The sequence below is a fragment of the Megalops cyprinoides genome, chromosome 7 (genome assembly GCF_013368585.1).
Source record: "Megalops cyprinoides isolate fMegCyp1 chromosome 7, fMegCyp1.pri, whole genome shotgun sequence".
Classification (NCBI taxonomy): Eukaryota; Metazoa; Chordata; class Actinopteri; order Elopiformes; family Megalopidae; genus Megalops; species Megalops cyprinoides.
The window spans coordinates 17,960,777-17,984,869 of NC_050589.1; the positions used below are offsets into that span (position 1 = coordinate 17,960,777).

Consider the following 24,093-nt stretch of genomic DNA (forward strand, 5'->3'; position numbering starts at 1 on the left):
TTCAGAACACCTTACGATGTATTCTTTGCACCGTGGAGCGCAAATAGTCACACAGAACACACAAAGCAAAGCTTGCATCTCGATCTTGCATAATTCAACCCCCCCCCCCATCACCAACACATCCCATTACTGGAGAGAGACAACGCTGACGCATGTGGTCCTTGGGTTTCTGTGACCACGGCGACCTCTAGTGGCGCTTTATTCGACACAGTTTACAGTCTTACTCCATGTCAATTGCTGTACACCGTGGCACACGATTCAAAAATATTTTCAGGGAAAATCTGGGGAAATTACTGAGTATAATCTAAATACATTAAACTTTCTGTTGTTTTCCACAGGGTAAATAGCCAGAGGGTCAATGAAACATCCTTAGAACCCAAGGATAAGGAATAAGCTATTGCTGTACATAAAAAGAGAAAAAGCATCAAAAACAGTTTCCATTTTCTCAGTTACATTTATCATGAAAGAGCATCCAATGCCTTCAATCTAATATGACTTATTTTTCATATTGTTGGGAGAGTCGTGGTTTTAGTATAATATGGGGAAGAAATACAGACCTTATAGACTCTGGCTGTCATCCCCTGGCCTGGACTCCCGAACGAACGTACTGACAAAGCTTTCGCGGCGGTGAAGCTCGGAACGAGAGAGGGGAAATTGTTTTCATAAAGTGCTTTTTCAACGCCAGGGGGCAGCATTGCCCTTAACACCTGTGTATACGGGCTACTTCGTTTCCACACGTTGCCAGTTGGGACAATAATACTAATGCTGCCTTGTGCCAGTATACTGTACCAATCCTGTGTCCTGCATGGCAACGTTTTTGCATGTTTCATCTCTAAAGGCAGTTCTTGTTCAGATGAATGTCACGCTCCATGTTTTCTCACACAACTTTCAGATAGATGTGAGCAACAAGTCCCCTTCTCAGAATGATGCTTTACTTATGATTAATCGCAGGCAAAATCACTGTCACATAATCTGTGGTTTCATCACTGATTGTTTTCTGAATTGTTTTTTTCACATCACTTTTTTGTTCCCCACTTCTTTGTTTAAAATGAATATTCATGAGGATGTATAGTTCCTAGAGGACAACGCAGTAATGAACTGGTCAGGAATAGTATTCACTTTTTATGAGCATTACATCAAACTGCTCAGCAAGAGGGATGCACAACTGTCAGAATGATCCACAATGTCTTTGGAGTCTATGGTTCAAGAGAGAGCCCACACCTCTAGATCATTTATGAGGAAGTCTTCGTCAGTGGACAAAATGTCATTGTCAAAAGTCTCACACCTTTGGCTCCGGCCGTGGTGCAGGTCCTCATCCACCCACAGTCCAAAGTGACCCCTAGGGACAAATGTAAGGGATTGCTGAAAGCATTACTGTCATTTAGCAGACATTCTTATCCAGAGTGTGTTACATGTTATCCATTTATATTTTATATAATAATCTGGGTTAAGCACCTTGCCCATGGGTCGTGCCCCAGCAGGGAATCAAACCAGCATCCTTTCAGTTACAAGCCCTGCTCTTTACCACCATGCTACACTGTTCCCTAGTCACAAAGCAGATAATCTATAGTCTTCTTGTACTACAACACATAATGACACATACAGAAGACTTGTCTGTTCTTTGGCAGAGTGATCAAGTAATTCTCTTGTTTCCATTTGAAAAATGAGACTCACCTTCCCCCACCAAATACTAGAGACTCCATGCTCCCTTTAACAAAATATGAATTGCCACGAGTCCATCGGTAAACCTAAGGAACGTATGCAATTTAAATACAACCTACTACAACACAATCAGTCTAATACATGCTATCCCAGAATGGCTTCAAATGCGTCTTCAACCTATACCAAAAAGAATTACAGCATTCGTGCATGGATTTTGCTCCTTAAACAAAGTTTTGTATGTTTTGAATCACATAGAGCTGCGTTAATTCCTAAGTGGTCTAGATCAGGTTTGTCCATAATCAATCTATTTTAGGTTAGTCTGAGACTGAGCAAAAGGTCCATATTGATAGAAACATTTTCAGACATTAAACGATTAAAAAGTAAAAGCAGGAGACGAGCTTTACACTTTGTCATGTTTGTTCTCTGTTCAGCACCTAATTTCTAATGCAATGTGCTTATTGTGTCAAAATTTCATTAGCCTCTATTAGTAATGAAGAGTAAAATAATTACCTTAAGATGAGGTGAAAACGAAAACAGAAAGGTCTGTCCAGTTCCATAATATGAAAGACTAACTTTAAGAGGGGCTGAGCAAAAAGCACCAAACACCTAAAGTAGGAAAGAAAGAGGAATCACCAGTCAATCTCAAACAACGTGAGCATTCTGTTGATCGATGAACATGTACAGTAGGAAGAGAAAACTAATCTAAACCTGGTAAGTTACACTATGGTAATGTGAACTACTTTCTTTGTTGCTTAGCCCCTTATAGGGCTCTGCGATATGACGGTACATATCATGTGACGACTGAAAACCGTCTATCGTTTCATATCATGCTCTCTCGTTTATTTCGCTGTGTCGCACATCACACACTTAACGGCAACATTTGTCGTCATTTGAACGACGCTTTGCGTTCTTCCACACGGCACGGATGCAGGCGGGAAATTTGCAGGAGTGCGCATGTGCAGAATGGATCGGGCGGCAGGCACAGACCGGGTAATGATAGCCAACACAGACAAACATGGAGGGGAGTGAACGTGACACAGAACTATAGTTGACAAGTGTTTTATATTTACCTCTTTATATTTTATACATTAATATATGTTTTGTTACATGCTTAACACTTTCGCACGTAACTTATTTTTATGCTGTGTGTCACTTTACATGGTTCGTTATGTTTTCATTAGCGTTATTAAGCTTCTCATAGTTTTTAGTTAGCATTTGATATTTTTTGGGGGTTAAATCGCTGTTTCCCAAAAGCTAAAATTAGCTAGAATTTTTCCAATCTAGTGTTTTAATCGCACCGGTTTTAGCATACGCGCTAAACGGCTAATCAATGGTGAAAATTTGCACAAAGGTTCTACATAAAAGGAGAAAAATAATCAAATAAGAGTAAGTACCTTTATTTGTCGAGTATGCAATTCAAAATGTAATAAGAAATACTTTCCACGTGGTCATTTTATATAAACTATTCATTGAATTTACGGAAAATGTGGTGATATGTATCGTTATCGGAATATGAAATGACCTATATCGGGATATGAGATTTTGGTCATATCACACAGCCCTAGCCCCATACATCTCATCAGTCAACCAATAACCTGGCAGCTGACCCCCCCCTAAGTTAATAGTTTTATTTTGGACCTTTGGTACAAATTGCAATCTGTAGTCTAAAGTGACACAATAAATGACAATATACTCCAGACATTGTATAAAGTAACATAAATCATGTCAATTAAGCGAGAATTTTAACATTGACACATTAGTTACCCTGTCAGCTCCACCCTCTATACTGCAATTGTTCTTCTTACCTGCCCACAAGTGTCCTTGATGACTGTGAGCGTGCAGCAGTCCAGCCCGAGTGTCCCCTTGTACAGCGTCCTTAAGCTTGTCCCATGCCTCAGCGCACTGTACGCCAACGTCCATGTGCATTGAACCAGTCTGGGAGGTAGGTACTTCGAGATCTACAGCAGTGGAACAGTGAACCTACTCATGTGCAGGCAATAATTCTTATATGTCAGAATTACAAATTACAAGTCTGTATATGCTTCTTACAGGCACACAAAACTGCCATGTTTATCTCGCACCCAAAGAGCATTGGCTGTACTAAAAGATAGGTGGTCTGTTGTAAAAGCATAATATAAACGTTCAAATAAATGTACTGATTTAATCTCATAAAAAGGAATATGTAAATGATATTTTTATTTTGGCCAAGACATATTTTGGCCTTACCTTTAAGACACTCTCCCCTTTTAATCCTGGCCTAGGTTTGGGTGTTGCTGTTTGGTCCCAAATTTTAGGCATTCTGGCAGAATGCCTGAAGAGAACTAACAAACCATGTCTAAACAGAGAAGGGAGCCTATCTTCTCATTTGTTTGTTCTTCAGTAAATAATTCAATACTGACTACATATTCATGCACTTTAAATAGTTCACAGTGACTTCATTTATCTTTTCAACAGGCTTTGTTTTCTTTGTTTTTCTACTTATGGGACTTTGTTTTGAGTTTTTGGAAACATGTTAGATTGTTGTAATATCTTTTTTTGTGGACACCACGTATAGCTGTCCTGCTTAAGGACCAGCAGATCAGGTAGGATTAGGAGATTTTCTTTTTTCTCCTGTGGATTGATTAGGATTTGTTTGCACTATTGATGGACTCTACTTACTGGACTCCTCCATATTGAATGTGGTTTGTTTGGTTTTTTTTTTGGAGACTTTGGTACCCCTCTCTCATTTATATATTAGCAATTGCTCTCACCATACCTCTATTGCTTTCTTTCACTTGCTGCCCCCCAAACCCCCCATTTTACTTCTGGCAATTAGTTCATGTGACAAAACTGTTTCCCAGTAACACATAAACAGGGTTCCATTAATTTGCACAACATAACTGGATATCCATCTTCCTATTTTTTCTCAAGAGGCCCAGTTTTCAAGTTTATATGCAAAGGCATACATGAAGTATGTGAAATGCAAGTGCATGTGGGTGGAACTGGCACACAATTCCAATATTTAACATTACAGGCCAATTTTCATGGCCTAAAGGTAAAGTCTAGCATGGTATAGCAAGACAAAAGGCTCACAATCTGAAGAACACTATGTGAAAATAACTGGCAAGGGCCTTTATCTGTTAATGCTAAAAGAAATGGAACAATGAAAAGGATGTGCATATGGAAAAAGCTTGTTATGTGAATATTCCTAACACTAAAAGGATTGTGGTGCTAGGAATGATCTTAATTATTCTATTAATTGAGTATTGGTCTCTGATTGAGGATTGAGGCTCTGATTGGTCATCTGTGTTAACCTAATGCCCACCACGTTTTAAGCCCTTTGGGTGGCAAGCACCTGTGGGTAGGACCAGTGGATAATTGCAAATTTTCAACAGGGAGATTGGTTACTTGTCATGGAACTTAATGCATTCAAATCTGATTTGATCAAGATCCCTTTGAGACTCTGCACCAAGTGCAGAACTGAGGCATGCACCGTACACATGCTACAGGTCCCAAGCAACAACACTTACCACTTAGGTAGTCTGCTAGCAGATTTAAAAAAAGTAATATTTTCTTTAACTACCTAAATGACATTTTAAAAACTCTTGCATGAAATGCATCATACAGTGATAGGTTAGCGCATCAGACCCTTCCAACCTTGTCATTCTCTGTCTGCAGAGAGGTCTTGCGCTCATACCTGGTGAATCTGATTGATCCGTAAGATACTGCTGGCATCGCTCAGCATGGGCTCAATGGAGTCCTCAGAGCTGCTTACGTGCTGTAACAGTTCGCTGGCTGGGTTGAGGGCACCACTGTTTCTCCTCTGGGTGAAAACACTGTCTGTCTCGATAATCTCAAGATCCTCCTGGTCCTCATCGTCAGTTGGTCCCGGGGGGACGGAAACCCCTCTGACACGGTTAACCTGAGAGACCAGTGGATGACATGTGAGGCTAAGGTGAAGTGGTTCCATGGCCTTTTGTTTAATCTCTGTGTCACCCTGCAAGAACAGGTTGTATCTCAGGCCCCTCATACCATAGAAACAAGTGGCACGAGTCGACCTTATGAGCCACTTTACTCAGCCAGGGCCCCTTAAGGTGAGGTGGGACATCCAGGAAACCATCCTCTATATCAGGACATTGATTTCCTTTTTTATCTTAAGCAATTAACCTGTTACACTGTGGTGCATGCCCACTGCAACACACCTAATTTCACTCTCTCCTCAGTATTATTGATTTTTCCTCTCTGGACAAAGCCTACAGGCTTTCTCTGTCTGATGCACATAACAGGAAGTGTGACAGATTTAGAACTTGCCACTAATGTCCTTTATTTGCCTGTAAAACAGTGTTGTTGGGGAGCTGTTAATGGATTTGTATTTTTATGGCACGGTCGTAAAGAACACACATTTATCACCCCACTGTGGAGTTATTCCCATGGTGAGACTTCCTTAGCCTTTCCATGGGCCTGCTGTGGATAACGCGTTTACAGCTTGGGGATATTTATGTGCATCTCTACATTTCTGTATGGATTAAGAACACCGCAACTAAGAAATACTTAACTAGGAAACAGACTGTTTGTGGACTTTGTCATCCATTCAGAGTGTGAGTAATGTGTAATGTCTGTTGGTCAATGTGGTGGTTTTATAAGTATGTCTTGGGCTGGTGAGGTGGCTGAGGTGCTACACTCTTCCCTCTTGATTGCCTCATAATATGCAAATGTAAACCCTATAACAGTAGCTGTGGCCTGTGGGGACCTTGAGACTGCTTGTGCTCAAATCAGCCACTGACAAGATGTGCCTTCACATGCTTTATGGCGCCAGCAGTTTGGCTTGTTCAGATGCACAATATGTGTTTCTTGGCAGCCATCTCAGGCACAGGTAGCAAATGCTGACTGTAATGTTTACCCTATTGCTATGCGTAATATCACTGCTTGTCATGAATAAAGAAGTGCCTTCCTGTTGGTACAAGTGACATCAAAGACAAACAGCCAATCGAAACTGTTTCACCATGGTTATGTTCTGACCGGTTCATTTCTGAGTAAACTGAAAACGCACACATGCTCTTATCTCAGTGATAGAGAAATGTAGTGGGAAAAGGCCTTTACTGATGAAAAAGTAAACAACATAAACGCACTATTTGGAGACAATGTTTTTGCGTGAGTGAAACAGGAGCAGTGTCTTTTGTAGGGAATGAAAGCGACGATCTCATTTACATAATCGCTCCATGAATAGAACAGATAATGCCGCTGTTATCAGCTTGATCTGTCACCTCTTCATTTGGCAATATAGCAGTTGGCTTTTTATTGCTGAAAGCCCAGAGTGGTGATATATCTTCATATCTGATGCTGGGTCCTGAGAGCTCGTCACTCCTTTATGAATTTATTTAATTAAACACGATACAATCTTTCAGGACCAGCCGTGATCCCTGCGAGGCACACACTCTGGCCCAGATTCAGTCTATCCACAATGCGCTGTGCTGTTAACTCTGTGCTACAGATTTGAGTATGTGTTGTCCTTTGATTCTTACAAAGCACCATGATTTTGGTGATTGTTGAATCAACAAAACAAGTACTGTAGAAAAAAAAAGCCTTTAATTCTTTTAAATACAAACCACATTGTAATTAGATTAAATTTTGGCAGCAGTCCAGCTTTTAAAACCTTTTCCCCTTATATTCTAATTTCGAAGCGATTTCTTCCTAAGTGTCCGTACCTAGAAAGTTCCACTGTCTTTCCTTTAGGGGTTCATGTGCATTGTTGAACATCACTGCTCAGAAATTCCATACAACAATCATACACACATGAATTTTCTTCTCTATTGGCTCAATGATGTGCTTTATTGCTTAGGAGGTTTGCTGTCTCATGAACCCATTTTAAATGGGGTAAATACTTAAGGGTGTTTTTTTTAAAGGTGCACTACAAGATCAAAATTTGACTTTGCCTTTTCTCTTGACTTACTCTCTCTTATTATTTCTTCCTTCTCTCCTTTTAATAGTCACCCTTGGTGCCACATTTTATATTTCATCTTGTCATTCTCTAAAGAATAAATAAAAATCAAATGCAAAATTATATCTGTTTCAGTATGATTTGAAGCTGTGCTTATCACAAGTAAGACCTAATATGAAAGCAATAAAAACCTATAAAAAACCTTTCAAAAGCAGAAGTAATGTACTGATTAGTGTTATAGTGCTGCAGTGGAAGGATTGTTTGCATGATGGAAAATTATATGACCATGTGATATTGCAGGTACATGGTGAGCCATTGTGTACATATACACATTGACAGTTATTAGTAAACACAGAGACCTTTATTTCCTCCTCCCCAGAATAGCACAGATGGGCCTACTACTGATAACGAATTGAAAAAGGGTCAAGTTGTACAAAATTACTTTAGACTATTAATTTTATTGTATTATATTAGTATTGATCACATCATGTTTTAATGACTAATGACCATATGCTGTATAGTAGTTTCAACTGCTAACAAGAAAACAGATATCTTTTCAATATGACTTTTTCATAACCTAACAGCTGGTGTTTTTACACTTTCTTTTATTTGTCTAAAATGATTGATATATAAACATAGGCATGCATTTTATGCTGAATGTTACTAACGTACAGAAATGAGTCAGTAAAATAGTTATTTAATCTCTGCGGCATATGCTTTATTTGAACTAAGCGGCTTTACCATTTAGAATGATTTGTCAGACCATTTCAAGCTAATTCATGTGAGTAATGATCCCAATAACATCACAGTTAAGAGAACTTACCAGACTAAATGGATGGTTTTCATCCTTGTACAGGATACAGTAATCAGATTTGTTTGATTTGTAGGTCATTACATTTCCCATAATACCTTCATTTTTTGATTAACAAGGTGTAAAAATAGGCCGATACTGTACACAAAGATACTCACCAGGAAGTGGAAACGCAAGGCTTTCAGCTTTTTCATTTTAGTGGTCATGGAAAAGATTTAGAATGTGTCCACTCGCACACCTGTCCTGACTGATGTTACTGCCCTACTACCTGAAGTCCTAGCCTCTGTGGACACACCCACTGGTCTACCACCTCGTTGTAGCTCCGCCCTGTCTTATATGTTTTGAGCTTTGCTGAAGTCACAAGAATGGCAGGCCAAGCTCAGTGTATAGGATAATTATTAATGTAGTGTCCATGTGCACTGTTGATCCTGCTAACTGGAGACAAATGGCCTGCCTTGAAGGTGCGGCAATGCACTGATTTTCGATTATAAATCTCACTGTGGGTGAGGTGAGCTGCAGTATATATCAGCCATATCTTGTGGTTCACTGTATGATCAAGCTTTATTAACACAGAGCTGCTGTTGGCAGTGGCCCCTATGGTATAAATCCCCTCCCCCTTTAAAGCTAAAGTGAGCTCGGGCATTGTCAGTAATGTATAGGCTGCCTAAATGAGGTGCCATTCAGTTCCGGAACGAGAGGAGAAATACAACCAAGAATTCAACACTCGTGATACCAAGAGCGCACATGAGTCATTGCGGAGGGTAAGTGGTGCAAGCAGGGATTTAGACAAAATATTTCCCAATATTTCATAGCGCTGTACCAGACAAGAGTTTAAGAATCCTTTTGATTTATTGGACATTCAGACCGAAGAATTGGTCCAGTGGGTTTGCGGTTAGTGCTTGCCTTGACACCGGAGGGCTGTGGGTTCATTCGCCAGGCGAGTTGTTCCAAGGACTTAAAAAATGGTAGCCATTGCCTCTCTGGTGGCCAGTTTGCATTTGACAAGAAAAGGAGATATGGGTGTAGGAATGGATGGGCATCCTGTTCATTTGTATGTCACGCTGCCTCCCCACAGAAGTATGGATGATCTCTGATTCTGTGAACTGTGCAGGATTCAGACAGGGCTACAAATCCCCTTGTCCAAATGGGAAATGATGTGGGAATTGTGTGAGGCACCCCAAAGCCTTTGGAGAGGATAATTAGGTCGAAAATTCAGTCTAACTGCAGTGTGCTTTGTGCTTTGAGAAATGAATCTAAGCAGGTAGTATGACAAATGCTGGAACACCAAAAAAGTTGTTTCCTTATATACAAATTTGCACTTAAATTTACTATTATTTACTATCATATATTCAGACGAATTGTTGAAATGCATTTTGGTTCGACTAAAAAGAGGCCTAAATCTGAGATGTTCTTTTGAGTAGATTTATATTTCTCTCATAGTTGGGATGTTGCATTCTAATCTGTACAACAAAATATGGACTGATCGCTGTCATTATTTCCACAGGACCTCTGGAAGAACGAATGAATGAATAGGAGGAAGCAACAAACACGACTGACACACCGGGCACGGGTAAGCACAGATCTGGTCAAAATAAAATGATGAAGCTGCTTAATTTATGTAGGATCAACATCTGCCAAATGCATCCGTGCCAACCCGCTCTTCAGAGGAGGAGGGAAGCTCAAGTATCACGAGTTGTGAGCAAAATCTGACGCATCAGTGAAATAATTTGTTAAGCAGAGTGCCGATAGGCTGCTGAAGTGAGGGCTGCTTCAGCTTCTCAACACTCCAGTTGTTTATGCCTCTCAGAACATTTCCCTCTAATTAAACTTACGCTGGAGAGGAGATGCATGTTTATCCTCTTATTTTTTAAAAAGAAGCATTATAGCTCTTTAATTGAATTACTTCCAGCTAGCAAACAGCTGCCATCTTGGTCCTCATGTTAAAGTGTTGATTTTGGAGCAGTTTAATGGTGCCGTTTCACTTTCTCGTCTTGGCAAGATGGGGAGGCACGATGGTATTCTGTAGGGGATGGAAAAGCTGTCACAGCCCTTTCACTGGTTCAGAAACAATTTTATGGATTCCCCTGCGGACTCATTCTGCTGTTGTTCTAGTCTCTATGCTATTCTTCAGGACATACAGTACACAGTATGCCACAGTATATATGCAGTGCTTCTGTGTTAAACCTGAAACACATGCAATTTAAGGTTTGCGTGTGTGCTGTGGTGTGTTTGTATATATTTTAACGTTTTAGGTCAACTAAGAATCAATCTCAATGTCATGTTCCTGCTGATATGTAGGAGCTGAGGGAACCCTTCATTGGGTTTTGTTGTAAATGCACTCTAGTATCATTTAAAGCCATTACTATTTGTTGGGAAAAATCTATATGACCCTCTTTTCAAAGACACAGACATGCAGTGGGATTTCAGAGATGCAGTAAGATAGTTTCAATAGTTCAGCCCCTTTTCCTCAAATAATGTTACTTCAGGCCATTAGCTAAATCCCACTGAGACAGATTGAATGTCATGGTCATAAATTATTTTAACGCAGTATCTCAAAATAGATGCATGCATGTAAGGTTGGGTAGTAATTGAAGATTACACTTTGATTAAGTTCATACTCAGCTCGATTGTGTCTTTGATCATAATCACAAAGATGCACTTCCTTCACATAAAAGAAATTTACAGACTTGCCAGCTTTTAAAAATAAATTGTTGTTTTGATGTTTTAAATTGCTTTCTTTTTGTAGAACTATGTTTAGTGTGTTGGAAGATCACGCTCGCTACAAAATCTGTTAAAAACAGCTCATTGTCAGTTTCTTAATTAGCGATTAAATGTCTTCCAGTTGGATGACTAAGTGTGAAGGTAATGAGATAATTGGGATAACCGGTGTATAATTGTTGATGCCTTCAAGTGCAGGTGTGCTGGGATTTGTCACAGGGATGGTTACTCAAAGGTTGGTCTCTACATTATGGATCTTAGCAGTCAACATTTCCCCCTGCATTTTAAAATTAATTCTATTTGTACCATTCTTAACTGATGGATATGTGACAAGTGCCAGTCTGTAAAAAAAAAAAAAAAAAAAAAAAACACCCGTAGGTGTCATTTTGTCAAAAGGTAAATATAGAAGATGCTTCAAATTCACGCTGTTTACTTGTGGACAGTTTATCAAGTTATTTTCCATGCTTGCTCGTATGAAGAATGTATCTGGTATATTGTCCAGTGATTTAATATTCTGTCCACTTATGATGATGACATATTTCATGACATATTTTGATGCTGACGATTTTTACTTGTTGAAAGTATAGAAAAAACAACCCTTTACATGTAATTGTATGACTTTTTTCAATATAGCATTATATCTTAGGTTAGATTTACTCTGAAATAATTATTTTTCAGATTTTTCCTATTACCAATACATTTGCATATGCCTGTGCGCGACACCAGAGATCACACACATAATATGATGCCTTTCTATAACAAAACAGATGCTAAGACTGAGGCCTCTCTGGTTTCCCTGCATTAGAAATAAGAGGCAACTCCCAGTTGTCTCTTCCTATTATCGAGGGCTGTGCTCTCTGTCTAATAATAAGAGAATTGTAGTGGCAGTGCCATTGCTGCTCAATGGCAGCCGCTGTATGAATGTTTATGTTGCACGGTTTTCCCTCTAGCCACTGTCAACAAACAATTTTGTGATATCAAGGAGTGTGCTTCTTTCTCCCTCTCTCTCACTCGCTGTGTGTGTATGTGCTGCTCGTGTATGTGTATGTCTTTCCTCCATCTCAGTACAGTACTTATGTATGTGTATGAAGACATACATCACTAAAAGGCCTCCACTGAATTGCAATTTTTGCTTGCCAGTTGTAAAAGGTCCCTTTCATTTGCTCAGTATTAAGTCTTGGCGGATAGTTATATGTAATAGGGACTGTGATGTTCAAGTAATTGAGTCTGATGGTTGTGTTTGCGGGCATGGAGTGTCTCAGGATGTAACATAGGCCCATACTGAGCATCAGGCAGTCAGCTGTTGCAAGCTTTGTCCTGTAGATGGCGATGGTGCTCTTCCCTACATGCATGTGGTAGTGCTCTCCACATCTTGATAGCTGAGGTTATAAAACTACTGGGGAAAAAACAAATTGTTTCAGGCGAGGATGTGGTCAGGAGGTACGGTGGCTTATTTATAGGCTCAAGTTTATATCTCTGCAGTAACGTCAGATGTGTCAAAGTCCTCTTCTGGTTCATAACATAAAGTCTGAGAAATGTCGACTTGCTAAATTTCGTGTGGGCTTACTCCATTTTAAATCTGAAGGAGTTGCTATCATTATCATATCTGTAATAGAGCTTGGACTCCAAGGCTGACACCCAGAGGACACACTCAAACCAAAAATCTTTTCGAGTTTAGAATTGTGTTTTGAAGAGTAATTGCTGCATTGAGACTCAGCTTTGAATGGGCGGGTATTGCTCTGTGTGATTATCCACAAAGCCAAATTGTAGAAATCGGGGACCTGAATTTCTTCATTCAGGCAATCCGAAATTGCACACCACTACTGTGATGTCAACCTGCCGATCTTCTGTATCCTAAAACGACAACAACACAGCCTTTTTAATTCTGTTGAGGCATTTGTGAGTATCGTTTAGGATTGTGGAAGGTAAGGTGGGGCATTGTGAATCCATAACTGATCGCATTGTGATGACCACCAATGCTGTCGGAAGTAAGGTTGAAGATAAATTGGTTAAAAGAATCCCATAATGGGAAGAATCAGGTGGTGAGGTGACGGGCCATAAGCCTGCAGACTCGCCAGTGCGCCAGATGCAGTTCTTCAGCCATCCTGCTCTAAACTCACCCACAGTCTCTGCATCATAGTCATTGCAAAGACAGTTAGAACACAGGAGCTGTATGCGGGTCAGGTGGAGAAATACGAGCTCTTTTTTCACAGGTAAAAATCAAGCCGTGGTCTAAGCATAGGTAGGTTATGCACTGGGTTTTTTTTTAAAAAATGAAAGCAACATTGTGATGATTAGATTTGTTGCTGTTTTTGAGGAACGGAGAGCTATTTTCTACTGCTGTGCAAGTGTGTATGGCTAAATTTCGGGACTTGTATTTTGACACAATTTACATTATTTACATTACCTGGACGATCTGTGTCACTGAATGCAGTGTTGGAATACATTTACTGACTGACACAAATCCAAAGACTTTTAATGTTTTATTTGGTAGATGGCAAACTATGTTGAGGCTTTCTTATTGGTGCCACATTTTTTTTTAATGATATGTACTGCACTTGATAAGCACATTGTACATGTAAAGAGGACCTTTGCAATTCCCACAAAAGCACTCATTGTAGTAATTTACAAAATCTGGTTTGGAATGGGTTTAAGGATTTGGGAAAGATTTTGCTTTGAAAATTTCTATAAAAATGAAATGTACAGAATACTGTTATATATATATATATATAACATATATTCTCACAAAGAGTTGACTCTGGTAACCTTGTTGTTACTGTATGTCCAATACCTGGATTCTGTGGTTCAGGAAAGAAAAACAAGTGTATAAAAACAATGTCTTGTTGTAGTTGGACAAAATGGAACCTTTCATTTACCAGGTATGTGAAAAAGATGGTGGTAGTTTTTCTGACTGATTATCTCCAACCATAGGACCACAGTATAGATCTTTTGGCCTGTCATTTCCCCAGAAGACAGAACTTGAGCTGAACTTGCTGCTGGGAGCTGGCCTGAGACAGACAGGTGATGATCTTGCATGCTTTTGAATGCTTCAGATCTTGCCTTTTGCCTCTTGTTCATAGGCCAGTGACAAAGCAAGGCACATAGATGCATCTCTGGTGCTTTCCCACTGGCAGGTCAGTCTGATCCTGTCTCAGTGGAGAATCACATGGCACACTGTCAGAGTCTGTAGAAGAAACTCTTAGTTATTTCCATCTTAATTCTCCAGTGGCCTATGTCATCTCAAATGTGGAAAATACTGGGTCCTCTTGAAAGAAATCTTTTGATTACTGCATAGCTTTATTGTACAGTTAACCAGTGATTGTTGGACTGATGTTGAAATCCACATTGAAGGGAATCATTTATTCTTCAATGTGTGTATTCAATCAGTCCCATGAACTGGCAAGTTTTTTAATTGGGAAAAATGTTTTTTGGACATAGTGGGAGGTATTAATTATAGGTACCAATAAATGTGGATCTTCAGTAGTGCAAGAGTGCATGCTGAGTTGGAATTCAACATTTGTCAAAAACTATCAGTAAAGGACAAATATTACAGTACCAAGCATGCAGGATGACTTATTAACAAGATAATTAGTGATGATCAGAAGAAGGCAGAAATGTGTAAACAAACTTCAGAAGGTTAGGGGAGGGTTAATTGCAAATTAGTTCATGTGTCCTTTAACTAGGTAATATGTTTCCTTTGCGGCATGTATTCAGCAATTTTGGTAATTAAACTTTTTTTTACTCAATAGCTACTGTGTGTGTGTGTCAAAAGGATCACTCAGGCTTGTTAATTATAAAAAATGAAGGCATTTTTCAAAGGCAAACTCAAGTTGCTCTTAAGTAAAAAAGATGATTGCAATGCAGATGTTAGTGGTCTGTAAGCCTTTGTCTGTGAAGAAAACAGCTTGATAGAGATTAAATAGAATGCTTGACATAATGTGACATCAAAGGGTCAACCTTCAATAGTAACATTACAGAAAGTTGTGAAAGTTATCGAAAAAAAATTCTGTGGGTTTCAAATAATATTACAATACAATAATGACAAATGATGTATTAAACACTTAGAGCAGAAGATGGAATTCAACAAAGTATATTTCAAGCTGGCTATCTGTCAAAATCTGGAGTGCATATCAAAGGCAACTTTGGTTTAATTTCCAAAAAATGTGCTAGCATGTACTTCTCAGGAGTCAACCTTCTGTCTTACAAACATTCTTTGATTACTGTCAGCTTCGTCCTTATTGTGGAGCTTACATTATATAATTACTCCTCTCTCTTTTTTCCCTGTTATCCAAACATTGTTTACAAAGAACCTAAGTGCAAGGGAGCTGTACCTTGTCAAAACTTATAATTGAGTAACAAGAAAGAAGTTTGTGGAGTTGGATTGACACCAAAATATGATTTAATTACATGAGCCCACCAGCCTCAAAGTTGAAGGTTTTGGAGCTGACAAAGATCTTGCAAAAAGTTTTTGGATAAAAGCACAGGGCCTGAAAACGACACGACATGCAGTTTTGCAGAGCTGATTACAGCAGACTCAACCCTTTCGTTTCACCACAGACTGGCTTTTCAATATTACCGCTTCTATAAAATGTCCTCCATGTCCCCCTTTAAAATGATAGGACAGGAGAAACAGATGAATTTCTTATTAATATGGTAAATAAATGCCTTAATGGACCTCCCCCACACACACAATCAAACATCAGCGTTACTTGCTGTTGTCATGGAGCATTTAAAATACGCTGTATTATTACAAGGCATACATCTAAAACTGTGAAAGCGAAGTAGAGATGGAGTGGATGGAGTTTGGGGGATTTACATTGTACATACATAGTAGCACTACCCATTTTACCCTCCAAAGACCTGTTTGTTAATCATCAGGAAAAGAAGTAGGCTATTTGTCAATGACCACGTCTGTCAGATGTTGCCAGTAAAAGACAGGTGGGTAATGACAACATTAGTCTCCTGCGTTTGTTGTAGATACAATGGAGGTGAAGGGACAAGCTGCTGTAGTCACATAAATTATAATAAGATATAATGTAAAATCATACCCCTCGTTGATGAGCCATTTGACATCCAAGTGTGCATCACAAAAAAACTGTCAAAAAATTCTTCAGTGTGACAATGGCAAAATGACAAAAGGAGATTATAATGGTAGCATTAGGCTTTTTTTTTTTTTTTAAATGAATGACTTCATTAGCGCGACGGAGACGGAAGAGTCCAGGCCAGTTTTTATGGAAAAGAAAATTTTTGTATGACACCACCTTACATGGGGACACGGATTCCAGTCTCCCGAACTAGCTCAGGAAAGCAGGGCAAGAACGTCAGAAATATAGGCACTGTAACAAAAATGTTCTCTTTGGCCTTGAAGGATGGTAACACTTTGTACCAGTTTAAGAAAGATTTGCGTTGGAGTTTCACGCGTAAGAGCCGCCCACTCTGAGCTTAAGAGGGTCTGAAATGTGTGCGCTGAACCACGTTTGCCTAAAGAAGATGATTAAAGCGGCGAACGTGCTCGAATCATGAAAGTTGTTCTTCAGCCTCTTTAGAATAATACCCTGCCGGGGGATGAATTTGTATCATTAATGAATAGCACAATGCATCGAAATGTCTCACTTGGGAGACCTACTTCAGAGTGGTGGATAAATAATTATATTTTTATGCACCCATGATGCTGGAAAAGCACCATCTGGGACAGCGCTGGTTTAGCATTACAATATAAATGGGAAATCGCTGGAGCCGAAACAGTGATGTAGAGTTATTTGCCAGCCACTACCATTCAGTGACAGGTCGTCTCCCTCCGACTCCACTGCTTTAGTTCATGCAGACAGAAGTGCTTTGTTGCCAGGCAGCACGGTGGTATTTTTCACGCGAGACTCATTTTTGAAATGCCACATTTCCGCACGCGTTGTGCACAAAGTGGCTTGATACCGCATGCAACGCTGGATTCTTCCTCACATCTAATCCCGACTGAACTTTCTGGGTGTCTGCACATAGAGGCAAAAAAGCAGCTGGAATAAGAATAGATGTTATCGATGTCGATGTTAACACATATTTACTTTTAATGTATAACAATAAAGTAACCATATCATGAATATATATATATATATATATACACACACACACACACACACAAATGTGCAGGTCAGATTGAGATTCATTCTATAGTAAGTGTCTTTGTAAAAATGTTCTATTCTAGCACCAAGTATCATGGTGTGGTAAGACTGCTGGCTTGGTTTGGCTGTCTCAACAGTGCTGCCCAAAACATGCCAGCATAGCACTGACAGTTGGTTGTGAGAGTGGGAAGGAAACTGTAAAGCCTCAGACAGCTTTTTAACAACAGGGCATTTGAGGGGGAGAAACAGACGGTCTCTCTCTCTCTGCACACTTTTTAAATGCTCACTACACCTTATCTCCTGGGGCGCTGGTGAATCCAATCTTTGGCTGCAAAAACTGAGAGGGGACAGAATACAGATGTAAAAGCAGGGTATTACATAGCACTTCTGACTTTATAGGCAGCATTATTCAGAATGACAATTATTTGCTTTGACTGCGCAATATTTCAGTAGTGTTTTCAAGAGTGACCTGATTTAGCTTCCAGGTGGTAACTTCTTCTGTTTCCTTGTTGAAAACATGAAAAGAAATTTAATTAGGTTTATTTAAATGCAACAGAAAGATTAAGTACGGGTTCATTCACACAGTGAGGAAACATATTTCTTGCAAGACTATACCAGCGCTCAGTCTGTCAATCTAATGGTGTTACTGCATATAGTAACAACTGTCATTTTATGCACCGGATCCAGGCCCATGACATAAAATGTACATTTCTGCAGAAACAGTCTGCCGACGATAGCTGCGATATTCTGGGGCATTGACAGTGAATACACTGAGGACACACCAGGGGCTGTTCAAGCCATGACCAGAAGACTACCAGGGAAGGAAGGGGGTGTAGCTCCTTCAAAATATGGAGAAGAAAGAGGGGAGTATATCTTCCTCCATAATGTGTCTGTATTTCCTTTCCAGCTCTTGTTTTTGAACTGGTGCTCCTGCCGTTGCTGCTTTACTGCAGTGTAGGCTGTGTGCTCCGTTTCCCTCTTCTCTGTCTTTCTGGACTGTGCAGTGTTTCAGTGGGTTAAATTACCCAGGAAGCAGGCAATATGTTAGGATTTGATTATATGTAAGTAGATGACCACGGCCAGGGAAGGGAGCAAATATTGCTTTCCTGGGGCCTATCTTGCCCCAGGAAACCGTCGACTTTCTGACAGTGCAAAGTAACTTTCGCTGCAAAATTTCTTTTATCATAGGAAGAAGAATAACCTAAAACAAAAACCGTTTTCTGTCTGTTAGTTTACACAAAACACTCTGATACTGATAGGGGCCTAAATTAGGTGCAAGTCACAGATAATCCTCATTGTTGTGAAAATACATTGCATGGGACATTAATGCTGTTCAGTGCAATGTTCACTGGTACTTACCAAGAATGAGGGACAATTAGAAGACCATTACTTCAAAATGGAGACTGAGAATTACTGTATCATGAACAGCTTTAACGCTTCATGTAATTGAGACCCAAATGTTTCCTCTGTGTTCAACTTCCTTGCACACCTTTGTTAACATTTTGCATTTGATAAGGACTGGCAGCTCTGAGTATACAGACATTCAGATGGGAATGACAGCATTGCTCAGGATAAGGTTCAAATAATGCTGAGATGGTAAGAACTCAGGGTTCAATATATTCTGATGTGCTTATAGCTGGCAAGCCAAGAATGGATTCAGAAACAACAGCTTTAAGTGTGAAGACACCATCATGATATCTTTCATGTCAATAAAATTTATGGGAAGCATCTTCCAAGAGATTTTGGTAGTGGCCACAGCAAATTTTTAGTCCATCCATTTCTTTTCTCTGATTTCTTATTTCCAGCTCCCATTTTCTCAGAGGCTTTATCTGTAAAGGAAAGTTTTTTTTAATGGCTTTAATAATACTAATAACAGGGGAGAATAGTCTGCCCTTTGCCTTTACTGACAGCGAGGAGATGCCTGTGACTCCTTTCATTCTGCCCGCTCTGTCTGCGGCTGTTGATACCATTTGCCAGACGTTCCATTGTTTTCAGCTCTGAATCAAACTTTTTTTTTTATATATTTTAAAGAAGCTTTTGTTGGACACTACCCGGAGCGCTGGAAATATCATATATTATGGAAACCCATTTTAAAACTGCAGCTGCACCAGAATTTGAATGAAAAAGATAAACCTTGCGCTAAAAGATAAAATTCATTAAACCGCAGCCATTCCACACCAAAGATAATAAATGCATTCGCTCTCCTCTTTTCAAAGCAAGAAAAAAAAGGAGATCCACAAAAAGAACGGCTGCAGCTAAAAATATGAAAAGGGCATTATTCATAGTTTCAACTCAGAAAACAATAAAAATGTGACACCAAGATTTTTTTTTTTCTGCCTCTGCCCAACTCACCCCCATCATTAATGCACAAAAATGAGGGAGCAGTTAGCTTCTTTGAATGTATTACTTTTTGAATTATTCAGGATTCTGTAGTGTTTTGTATTTCTCTGCTGACAACTATTATAATGGTGTGCTTCTAGTTTCACTGTGAAGATTCATTGGCTTTTGCACCTAAAAGGGTGTAATTGTTTTGCTTTTTGCCACCCCACTGTAAGTGCACTGTAAGGAGGAAAATAAACAGTGGATTAGATTTCTGGTACTTATCTTTGCCTGTGTTTGTTGAGGTAATGATAATACATGCCTTGATTTAAAACCAGTGCAGTTTTTTTCTGCTTAAGTATTTGCTCCTGATGTGAATTTTGTTCCAATATGCTTTACCGTATTTAAGCAGTGCAGGCGGTATGATAATGATATGCGTTGAAACAGTATTACTACAGGATGGCCTGTGCTCAGGAATAATGTACTCATTTTCTGATGTGTGTGCATATGCCCATGTCTCACGTGCGACTGTGAACAGGCAGCCTCTACTTTACAGTAATCTGTTTACGATGATCTGTCTTCTAAAAAATGCTGTGGTTTATGACACAAAATTCTGATTTATGGCTGGCCGGCAAGAACCAGATCTACATAAGCTAGCAAAATGGTCAAAGTAAAATGAGGCTCAAAAGGCACTAAGGTTTTTACGTTACCTTGCTCACCCTGTCAGTAAACAGCAGTCTGAAGATGCGGTCCATCCTGACTACAGTTTGTGCAGACTGTTGTATCTGTGCGGCATCCTCTCTAAACCGTTTCCTTCAAATAAGCAGCATGAGTTGTGTCTTGCTGTTCTGTTTCCTGTCATTCCCTAATCTTGCATGTCACAATACTGAATATTTATACTGTATTTAATATGTGTAAGAATTTTTAACTATGCAAATATTTATACAATCTTGATATCTCATGCATATTTGAGCTGCAGTAATCTCATAATTTTTTGTTGAAAAGTCTGATTTCCAGCCTGTGTTACAGAATGCAACTGTACTAACATTGCATTTATGGCAAGAAAGGAGTTTATTCAAGATGATCTAGTTTCCAACTAGGTTTCCAGGAGTGTATTACATCATATCAGTTGGGACTTTGTGAGCATGTGTGTCAGCTTGTGTTTAACTGTGCTCATGAGTGAAGGTGTATGAGTTGAGTAACTGGAAGTGTCTATGAGGGAATGTATGTGAAATGTGAGAGCATGTTGGATTATGTGTGAGTATGTGACGGGAAATGTGCATGTTAGAATGAGAGTGTTTGTGTTAGACTGTGTTGCATGTACATATGTTCAAGGGATTACATTATGCAGCCAAGCTGCTGATTCATAGCAATTCAAGCTGAATTGGAGCACTAAATGTTTCCCTTGCTTTGGCCCATGTTCTTAAGAACTGATGCACTGTGAAATATGACAGTTTGGAGTGTTTATGAGAAAAGCTTGATATTACAATTTCCAGAGATGTTATCTTCTGATAGGCATTTACAAAAGCCTATATTCTTGGTAGTGCATATGGCATAAAACATGCTTACTTTATGTAAACCTAAACATGGATATGTGATGTAAATGATGTCTATGTGTTTAGGTAAGCTAATGGCTAAACATATGTTAATGAAAGTTGGTGTTAGGAAGTACTGAAGTACAACGTTTTATTGGGATGGCCTTTTGTAGCTTTTGAAAATTTCCACATGAGTTATAAATTGTTGTAATATCTGTAGCATTAATGGTTTCCTAGGAGGCTATCATTTTTCAGGCTGTTGTGCAGAGTTTTTGGACCGATTTGTTAATACTTCAGCCATGTTCGAAGTGATTTAATTGTTAGTGCTCCCCCCAGATTGCTTCATTTAGAAGGTCTTTCTCTAATTTAATGGGTCATAGACCATGTTTTATGAAATGTTGCAATGCTATAAAACATTCTGTTCACTTTATAAGGCTTTTTCTTCCGTTGACATCTATGAAACTGGGTTTTATGTATATTTGGGGGAAGAAAGTTGGGTTCACTACACAATAGGAAGAAGTAGAATTAAAGCATTGACAACTTCTTTAAACACAAATACATGTCAAAATCCAATTGCCAAATGCATAGCGGTTATAGCCAAGGATGGTTTTTGACAGCAGATACTGTATGGTCTTTAAATACCAATGTCTCATTATAATAAAACTTAAAATTACATCTTAACTGGCAGCACGGTAAATTGAAACATTCTATACACTGTCCATATACGTGACACATAACTGAAATGCAAGTGACAGAAATACTGTATGATTTATTCTTCAGCGTGATGCTTGCTTACTGAACCTATTCTGTTAAAATTTCCCAAGTCAAACACGTTTCATGTGTTCTGGTTATGAATTCCATATAAATTTCTTTGCAGCAAATGCTGTCATTCCAAATCCACCGCAATAACCGTTTGCAGTTTCCCAAGTATTTACACCTATAGCCCAACAGGTCTGAAATAAAAAAGGACTGATTAAGACCTTAGAATGTTATGCATTACCATGGCATATTACCCATATTTCTAAATTCCTAAATAAGAACCATTAAACTCTGAAGGTCATGGAGATAGTATATTATAAAGTTGTGTCAGTGATGAAACTTTTGATTGTAAAATAAAAGTTACAGATTTAGTAATTGACCCTGCTAACCTGAGACCATGTTGTAATACACAATGAGCCAAAAGAAAAGCATGCACAAATAATTGGGTTGCATGGAAAGGTAAACAATTTCTAATTAACCTAGCACTATACAAATCTGCCTCAACTGCCCTTCAGATCTTTTGGCCCTGCCCTCAGTTGACATCAATTACCAGATTAATTGCTGTCCCTTTTACGCTTTAACTCCAAACATTTCTATAACAGGCTAAAAGGGTTTTTTTTTTATTTAATTTACAATGAAATTGATATTCCGTTTTATATGTATCATGTACTTTCATGTGATATTATGCACTCCAAATGTGTTTTGTCAGCCTAGAATCTGAACCATTACCAATCGACAATGTAAGACGATGACCTTACGACTCATTGACCCTGGATTTATTTATGTGCTTGGGGCATTTTAACATCAATTTCTTTTCATATTGTGTACCATTTTGTTCTACTATACCCGCAAAATCAGGCCTTCCCTATCTGAGTATGCTGCACAGCTCCTTGTCCAGGCACTGGTCATCTCAAGAGTGGACTTTGGCCGGCCTACCTGCATGCACTATTAAAACTCTGCATTTGATACAGAACACGGCTGCATGTCTGGTCTTCAACCAACCAAAAAGGGCACATGTTCCACCTCTCTTGGTCTCGCTCCACTGGCTCCCTGTAGCTGCCCGCATCATGTTCAAGGCCTTGATGCTTGCATACAGGATGACCAACAAAACTGCACCTAAGTACCTGAACTCACTGCTGCAACCCTACGTTCCCTCCCGACTGCTATGATCTGCCACCGAACAGTGCCTGGTGGTCCCGTCGCATTGTGGCATTAAATGACTATCCAGGACTTTCTCTGCCATTGCCCCCCAGTGGTGGAATGAACTTCCACACCTCATCCATTCTGCCGAGTCCCTCTCTGTCTTCAAGAAACATCTGACTCTTCTGCTCTCACCTGAGCACCTGAAACACTTCCCCCCCATCTCCTACTAAACGCGTTAGCTTTACCTGCTAGTTTGTACCTTGCCTGGCCAACCTTTGGAACTTTGTCATGCAGTACTTCTAATAGTGTTGACTCTGTATGGTTTTTCGCTTGTCTTTTATTGTACCTCACTTGTAAGTCGCTTTGGATAAAAGCGTCTTGAATGTTCAAGACGCTTTTATCCAAAGAATGTTCAAGGCAACTTAATAATAAGTTGCCTTGGAAATGTAAATGTACATGAAACCAGGGCCCTTGGTTTTTTCACAATAATTTAATGCTACAAGTCCCACAATGCATTGCAGGAGAGAAAACAGTAAATTGAGATCCAGTGCATCAACTGAGCAACATGTAGTTGCCTGATGAGAAGATAGGGGGTGCTGAAGAGCGGTTGACCTAAACTAGGTAGAACTGAGCTGTGCTGGATTCCTGGTCTTTGTCAGGTAATGACACAGATCAGACTCAAATGTAATGTCTTGGGCTTCTGGACTCAAAGTGAAACATTTATTTAGTCTTTTAGAAAAACATCCTTAGGCAATTGGTCAGTGTCAGCAGCCACTTATTTGTACTGACTGTAAATTATGGTACAGGTTAATATTAAACAGTAGAATGCAAAAAACCTGGTGGAAATACACAAAAATACAGAAGTGTATATGAATTCATCTCTTCTATTCATGCATATCAAACTTTCAGTTTTACAATGATATTTTGCATATGATTTACATTAATAAACATTGTAAAATAGCATTGACGGAGCAATGCAAGGGCACTAGCCTGTTTTTGTTTTAATGTAAAAGCCAAAGAGCAAGAAATAAACAGAAGTATCAAAATGTCAGATTTTTAGCTGCTTTTCCTGAAATTATTATCCCTTTCTTATTCAGCAGCTTATTCAGTTTGTTT

General features: G+C 39.2%; 1 protein-coding gene across 2 annotated transcripts; it reads right to left on the reverse strand.

Moving 5' to 3' along the window:
* Positions 1 to 519: 519 nt before the first annotated feature.
* On the reverse strand, positions 520 to 8,625 carry LOC118781191 (TLD domain-containing protein 2-like). Of its 2 annotated transcripts, none has more exons than XM_036534114.1 (6): positions 8,549 to 8,625; positions 5,417 to 5,563; positions 3,468 to 3,620; positions 2,173 to 2,268; positions 1,675 to 1,748; positions 520 to 1,339 (listed from the first exon to the last, which is right to left on the reverse strand). In XM_036534114.1, exons 1-6 carry the CDS (start codon positions 8,594 to 8,596, stop codon positions 1,204 to 1,206), a joined length of 654 nt encoding a protein of 217 aa, XP_036390007.1. In that variant the 5' UTR covers positions 8,597 to 8,625; the 3' UTR covers positions 520 to 1,203. The 2 variants fall into 2 exon arrangements, with proteins under 2 accessions (XP_036390007.1, XP_036390005.1); XM_036534112.1 differs by having other exon boundaries at positions 5,339 to 5,563.
* Between the last annotated feature and the right edge of the window lie 15,468 nt (positions 8,626 to 24,093).

Excerpts from the sequence above, each read along its gene's own strand:
- LOC118781191 (XM_036534112.1), bottom strand. The coding sequence starts at position 8,596 with ATGACCACTAAAATGAAAAAGCTGAAAGCCTTGCGTTTCCACTTCCTG. Across the intron at positions 2,269-3,467 it reads TCAAGGACACTTGTGGGCAG|GTGTTTGGTGCTTTTTGCTC; the intron begins GTAAGAAGAACA and ends TTCCTACTTTAG. Across the intron at positions 1,340-1,674 it reads CTAGTATTTGGTGGGGGAAG|GGGTCACTTTGGACTGTGGG; the intron begins GTGAGTCTCATT and ends ATTTGTCCCTAG.